Below are 7,500 nucleotides of genomic sequence, written 5' to 3'. Positions count from 1 at the left end.
GTGTTTTGTGGTTCTAGTGACAGATTAACAACATTTCTGCATTATTAACAGGAGAAACAATAAGTGACGTGGGTTTTTAAGGGTGTTTTTGTGGTTCTAGTGACAGATTAACAACATTTCTGCATTATTAATAAGTGACGTGGGTTTTAAGGGTGTTTTGTGGTTCTAGTGACAGATTAACAACATTTCTGCATTATTAATAAGTGACGTGGGTTTTTAAGGGTGTTTTTGTGGTTCTAGTGACAGATTAACAACATTTCTGCATTATTAATAAGTGACGTGGGTTTTTAAGGGTGTTTTGTGGTTCTAGTGACAGATTAACAACATTTCTGCATTATTAATAAGTGACGTGGGTTTTAAGGGTGTTTTGTGGTTCTAGTGACAGATTAACAACATTTCTGCATTATTAATAAGTGACGTGGGTTTTTAAGGGTGTTTTTGTGGTTCTAGTGACAGATTAACAACATTTCTGCATTATTAATAAGTGACGTGGGTTTTTAAGGGTGTTTTTGTGGTTCTAGTGACAGATTAACAACATTTCTGCATTATTAACAGGAGAAACAATAAGTGACGTGGGTTTTTAAGGGTGTTTTTGTGGTTCTAGTGACAGATTAACAACATTTCTGCATTATTAACAGGAGAAACAATAAGTGACGTGGGTTTTTAAGGGTGTTTTTGTGGTTCTAGTGACAGATTAACAACATTTCTGCATTATTAACAGGAGAAACAATAAGTGACGTGGGTTTTAAGGGTGTTTTGTGGTTCTAGTGACAGATTAACAACATTTCTGCATTATTAACAGGAGAAACAATAAGTGACGTGGGTTTTTAAGGGTGTTTTTGTGGTTCTAGTGACAGATTAACAACATTTCTGCATTATTAACAGGAGAAACAATAAGTGACGTGGGTTTTTAAGGGTGTTTTTGTGGTTGTAGTGACAGATTAACAACATTTCTGCATTATTAACAGGAGAAACAATAAGTGACGTGGGTTTTTAAGGGTGTTTTTGTGGTTCTAGTGGCAGATTAACAACATTTCTGCATTATTAACAGGAGAAACAATCTTGGGAACTAAATCTGAACTGAAACGAGATCAATATTTAAACTTTCCCATAAAATAATAAATGAAGATTGTTTGAATGAGTTTTGACGTGTGAAATTCTCTCTCTCTCTCTCTCTCTCTCTAATATGACTCATTCAAACTGCACTGTCATTATACCCACCCTCTCTCTCTCTCTGAAAACCTTTTACACACGTCGTCATGCTTCATCCCACAATGGCACAGTAACACAGCGTCCCGTGAGAGACGCAGGCACCCCCCGCTACTTCTCAGGCCAGCCATCCAATATAGATAAGGAGCCACACATTAATACACGAGCATCTAATGGTAGAGGCGCGAGGGTGAGGAAAGGCTGCCACAACAGTTACAGTTTCGAGTTAACTATCGCCAGACACAGTGCCGTTTTGACTACAAACTGAGATGTCAATGTTGCAGACAGGTAGGACATAAGAGTCGCCTGTGTGATCTGTATAACACGTACTAGGTAATTGGCAACGAAGGTGATGCCGATACTTTTGACCTTGCAAAATTAAAGGATTTTATTACCATAGATCATGTCAATGCACAAAGCATACTAGGAAACAAGGTAGAATTGGAATTGTTAATGAAAGAGAGAGATCCTGACGTCCTTTGTGTTAGTGAGACTTGGCTTCTCCCAGAAACTCCTGATAAGTTTGTTAATTTTGATAATTATAGTATCTTTAGATGTGACAAAGGACGTGGTGGCGGAGTATGCATATTTGTAAGGAAAACTTTTAATGTAACTCCTTTACATATACACTTAGACAGACCCACAGGTGTGGAAGATGTGTGGGTAACATTACAATGCAGGAAATTGCCATCTATTATAGTAGGATGTTTGTATCGTCACCCGAAGGCACCTACTCAAACTTTTAATTACGTAGGAGAAATTTTGAAGCAGTTGTTGCTGACCAAGAAGAACTTTTATGTATTAGGTGATTTTAACGATGACTTTTTATCCTGTAACTGTAATCTTAAGAAAATTTTAGCCAATACTAGACTGTGTCAAGTTATTGACAAACCCACTAGAACGACGAGTCACTGTGCCACTCTTCTCGATGTTATTATTACTAACAAACGAGAAACAATTATTTCTTCTGATGTTGAACCTTGGCCAACAGCCCATCAACACTTAATAACTGTTGCTGCAAACTTACGTCAACCAAAATGTATCTTTTCTTTGCGTTCTTGCTTCTCTTATTTTTCTTTTTTCTTTCATTTTTACTATTTTATTCTCTCTCTCTCTCTCTCTCTCTCTCTCTCTCTCTCTCTTCAAAACCTCCCGCCACACACACACACACACACACACACACACACACACACACACGATAAGATACAAGACGATAGACCTCATTATCTCTTAAGACAGCGTAGCAAGAGGCTGTGTCTACTTGCTACGTCTATGGCAAGCTCGCACTTCATAATACTGGTACGTGTGTGTGTGTGTGTGTGTGTGTGTGTGTGTGTGTGTGTGTGTGTGTGTGTGTGTGTGTGTGTGTGTGTGTGTGTGTGTGTGTGTGTGCGCTTCACCTCTACTATTTCCAAAAGGCTTTGTTACGTTACCACGCGTTTGTTGAGGTGTTGTTAGGTTGTAGAGGCAGAGTGAGAGTGACAAGATTTTTACATTATTAAGTGGAGAAACAGTCTTGAAAAGGCCGCCAGTCATCTCTGTGGCCTTGGAAAACAGTGGTGGTGAAAGAATAAAGCGTTTCAACTCGGATGATAGTAGATAGGAAATCTGGTGAAGGTTGCAGAGGTTTCCATCACTACTAATGAAGCCTCCCACACACGATCAATTTTTTCGTCAATTCATTGATATCAATTTATTGACGTCAATGAATTGATGGAAAAATTGACCGTGTGTGGGGGACATTGATATCAATTTAATTGAAACAATTTCATTGAATCAATTCATTGAGAGATCAAAACTCCTTTGATATTTATTGATGGGTCTTCAATAGAATTGAGCGTGTGTGGGCAAAGCGTCAATATATTGATCAATAATTTAGTGTTTTCCCAGCAGTGAAAGAGTCGTCATCGTGATCATGGCTGAAAAGAAGAAAGAAAGTGAGCGTAAAATGATGAGTGAGATAATCGACGTTTATAGATCCTTACCGGCCTTGTGGAAAATCAAATCCAACGAGTACAGTGAGCGGGAGAAAAAGGCTGACGCATATAAAATATTGTATGGAAAATACAAAAACATTATCCAAATACTACACTGGAAGAAATGAAAAAGAAAATAAATACACTTCGCACGAATTTCCGAGCTGAATTGCGCAAAGTGGAAAGGAGTGAAAAATGCGCCGCCACTGTGGTACTTTCATGCCATGCTCTTCCTTCGAGACCAGGACACTACAGCACCTCCTACGCCCACTTACTCCTCTTCTTTCGCTTTGGAGTGTCCTGAGCAAGCACTATTCCTTGAGCCACAGATCCTTTCATCTCGAAATTATGAATCAAACGGAAAATTGAAGTAAAATCATTGACCGTGTGTGGGCACAGTGATTTCCTCAATGAATTGACGTCAATAAATTGATATCAATGAATTGACGAAAAAATTGATCGTGTGTGAGCGGCTTAACTCCAGGGCCACACCTTATGCTGGTGGTGGGCTTAAAGGGACACAATTCTTCCCAGTGCGTGCTTGGAACTCTGTCAAACAAAACGTGTACCTCTTGTTTCCCATCATTTCCGTAACGGCATTTCAAATTAAGACGTGGAAATTGAACTCTAGGTCAGGCAATTCATAACTACACATCCCTCAAGCCTTCCTATCTCTCTATGGTGATAGCAGAAAGCGCTTCACGGTTCCGGTAGCTTGAGAAGAGAACCCTGGTGCACGTCATGGTTCCAGGCGTGTGTCCTAACCCAACCTAACCTAACCTAACCTAACCAAACCCAATCTAACACAACTAAACCTAACCTAACCTAACAGATAGCGACCTGATATTTTTCAATGAATGAGAACAGTGTATGAGAACGCCTTATCAATACTACACACACTTCACGCACACCCACACACACACACACACACACACACACACACACACACACACACACACACACACACACACACTACATTGGTATTTTTCAAGTTTATTTTTTCTTCTGTCTCGTCAGAGACTGCAGCAGATCAAGTGACAGTGAACAGTGACACACACACACACACACACACACACACACACACACACACTACATTGGTATTTTCAAGTTCTTTTGACTATGTTTCTCTCTCTCTCTCTCTCTCTCTCTCTCTCTCTCTCTCTCTCTCTCTCTCTCTCTCTCTCTCTCTCTCTCTCTCTCTCTCTGTGTGTGTGTGTGTGTGTGTGTGTGTGTGTGTGTGTTTTATCTCCACGTTTCTCTTTCATAATCTTTCCATTTTCCTTTTTTTCCTCTCTCTCTCTCTCTCTCTCTCTCTCTCTCTCTCTCTCTCTCTCTCTCTCTTTCTTTCTTTTTGACAGAAACATGAGAGGTGACAATGACTCGCCTTTTCGTAAACTTCATTTTCTCTCTCTTATCAAACTTATTTCCTTTATAATCTGCTTTTTTTTTATATATATTTTTTTTGTTTTTCAATATTTTTTTTCACTTTCCTTCCCTTTGATAATAATTTTGATATTTTTTTAAAGAAGGAACAAAGTAACACTCGACCCATTTTCTTTGATTTCCTTACAAACTCCATTTTCTTTATTTCTATTCACGTTTTCTTTAGAGTAATAATAATGGCAAATCCGTTTTCTTTTGTATTATTTTCGTTTTCTTACATTTTTTTTTTTTTTGGGGGGGGGCGGGGGGTTTCGGTTAACTCTCTCGGACCTGCTTGGGAACTGGCATCTAAGTGGGTCCTGTTTTATGTTGCTTTCGTTATCTTTTTCCACTTTTTTTTTTCTTTTTTGTTAACTCTCTCGGACCGCCTCGGGGACTAGCATCTAAGTGGGCCCTAGTTTACCTTAATTTCGTTTTCTTTTCCCTATTTTCTTTTTGGCTAACTCTCATAATACATCATTTTCTTTTCCCTTCCTTTTAAGCTAACTCTCTGCTCAGGAACTGCATCTAAGTGGGTCTTTTTTATATAGTACCTTTTGTTTCCCTTGGTCAGGTTTCCCCTCTTACATATAAATTACAAGAAAAACTTACAGAGAGAAGGAAAGAAGCCTTAGGAAACTATTAAAAGCTGTTTGATGTCTAAAAGAAGATGACCAAGACTCAGTAAGGAACGCCAGAAGATCACCAGTAGAGCGACCTTGACGGAAGCCAAACTGGTGATCAGATAAAAGACTGTGAAGTGACACATGTTTGAGAATCTTCTTATTGACGATAGATTAAAAAATTTCAGACAAACAAGAGATTAAAGCAATAGGACGGTAGTTTGAGGGATTAGGAACAGGCTGAATGTAGGCGAACTTCCAGCAAGAAGGAAAGGTAGAAGTCGATAGGCATAGTTGAAAGAGTTTGGCCAGGCAAGGTGCAAGCACGGAAGCACAGGTTTTGAGAACAATAGGAGGGACATGCCAGCCATCAGGTCCAGCAAGGGCATGGAAAACATCATTACGAAGAACTTTGATTGTAGACATGAAATAGTGAGAGGGAGGAGGAGAGGAAGGGACAAGCCCAGAATCGTCCAAGGTGGAGTTGTGAGCAAAGGTTTGAGAAAAGAGTTCAGCTTTAGAGACAGAAGAGATGGCAGTGCACTGGTGCCATCAGGATGAAATAAAGGAGGGAAAGATGAAGAAGTGAAGTTATTTGAGATGTTTTTGGCTAGATGCCAGAAGTCTCGAGGAGAGTTTGAGTTTGAAAGATTTTGACATTTTCTCTTTATGAAAGAGTGTTTGGCAAGTTGAAGAACAGACTTGGCATGATTCCGGGCAGAGATATAAAGTGCATGAGATTCAGGAGATGGAAGGCTCAAGTACCTTTTGTGGGCAACCTCTCTATCATGTATAGCACGAGAACAGGCTGAGTTGGCTAGTGTTGGGCTAGTGGATAAGGTGGTGGTGGTGGGATCGGGCAGACGTCCACACGTAGGTTCAAATCCCACCAAGTACGGCCTTGATACTTTGCCATTTGTGGAGTGGTTTAAAGTTAGCTACATGTCACCAAGATACCCAGGTTCTAGGTGATTACACCAAAGATGCGCTTGGGTGGTGATATGGGCCCTAATATGCCCATCACTATAAATGAAATTGCCTGTGCCAATAATGGGTGGAAGCTGAACAACGCTACCCATACTCTTCAGGTATACCTACAGGCGCTATAGACCATGACAAAAAAAAAAAAAAAAAAAAAAACTGGCAGAGGCAAAACGCCAGAAACACCTCTGCCTTGGGGGATCCTGGGGAGGGATTGGAGAAATAGGACAAGATACAAAAATTAGGTTGTGACAGGAGGAGTCCAACGGAGAAGATAGGGTAACAGCATAAGCAGAAGGATTACAAGTAAGAAAAAAGTCAAGAATGTTGGACATATCTCCACGTCGGTCAGGAATATGAGTAGGGTGTTGCACCAATTGCTCTAGGTCATGGAGGATAGCAAAGTTGAAGGCTAGTTCACCAGGATGGTCAGTGAAGGGAGACTAAGTCAAAAGCTGGTGGTAAACATTAAAATCCCTAAGAATGGAGATCTCAGCGAAAGGATAGAGAGACAGAAACGTGTTCCACTTTGAAAGTGAAATAGTCCTACAGTAGTAATTATTGTCACTGTGTTATCTCCTTCAGGTGGTGATGATGGTGGTGGTGGCGTGGGCAAGAGTGAGTTACAAAGACGTGCAGATGATTCATTACAAGGCCTACAACGAAATCACACCAGAGTACGGCAATGCAATCAAGTCACTGGAAGCCCTTACCAAGACGAAAGGCATTGAAAAGTACCTCGGAAACTCCATAAGTATCGCCGAGTGTCATAAATGGCAGTGTGATAAACCCCTGGAGCCCGTCATTGACTTCACAGAATGTTTCCAGTACCTTGCATACGTTCCCTGCCGCAATGAATCCACTGAGGAACACCTTGTGGACTGGTGTGCAGTGGGCTACAAGCATAGAGGGTCCTGTGAATGTGTTGAAATGAATCACACACAAACGAAAAATAAAGTCACATGGACGATTCACAGAGAGGACGTCCCACCTTGCAATGACACAATACCGCCATACAACGCTACCAGCTCTAATAAAAACAACAATTCAAGTTTCGACGAGGAATCGGATGTGATAGAACTCCGCAGCAGTATATACAAAAAAAGCATCTTCATCAAAGTGTGCAGGACGCGAGAATGCAAGACAAACCACATCCTTGCCATCGGATCGACCACTCCCAGGAGAGCCAACTTGGGTGGTATTACAGTACAGTGGAATGACGAGACCTGCCAGTGTAGTGAACAGAAGGTTGTTGCGAGGGATCTGGAAACGTTTCTAGTACATCTCAC

At 40.6% G+C, this 7,500-nt stretch overlaps 1 protein-coding gene across 3 annotated transcripts in view; it reads left to right on the top strand.

Moving 5' to 3' along the window:
- Positions 1 to 1,200: 1,200 nt before the first annotated feature.
- LOC123517317 overlaps positions 1,201 to 7,500 on the top strand; it is a 25,134-nt gene continuing 18,834 nt past the window's right edge. The window contains exons 1-2 of one of the 3 annotated variants that reach the window (XM_045277399.1): positions 1,201 to 1,497; positions 6,797 to 7,500. The exon at positions 6,797 to 7,500 is cut by the window's right edge and continues 1,908 nt beyond it. In XM_045277399.1, the coding sequence (XP_045133334.1) occupies positions 6,803 to 7,500 (698 nt within the window). In that variant the 5' untranslated portion in view covers positions 1,201 to 1,497; positions 6,797 to 6,802. Of the gene's footprint in view, positions 1,498 to 2,366; positions 2,509 to 6,796 lie in introns of those variants that run through there. The other 2 variants (XM_045277335.1, XM_045277480.1) reach the window with 2 other exon arrangements.

This window comes from Portunus trituberculatus, chromosome 1 (genome assembly GCF_017591435.1).
Source record: "Portunus trituberculatus isolate SZX2019 chromosome 1, ASM1759143v1, whole genome shotgun sequence".
Taxonomy (NCBI): domain Eukaryota; kingdom Metazoa; phylum Arthropoda; class Malacostraca; order Decapoda; family Portunidae; genus Portunus; species Portunus trituberculatus.
Note: the sequence above shows the minus strand (reverse complement) of the source record. Positions and strands in the feature narration are given on the sequence as shown.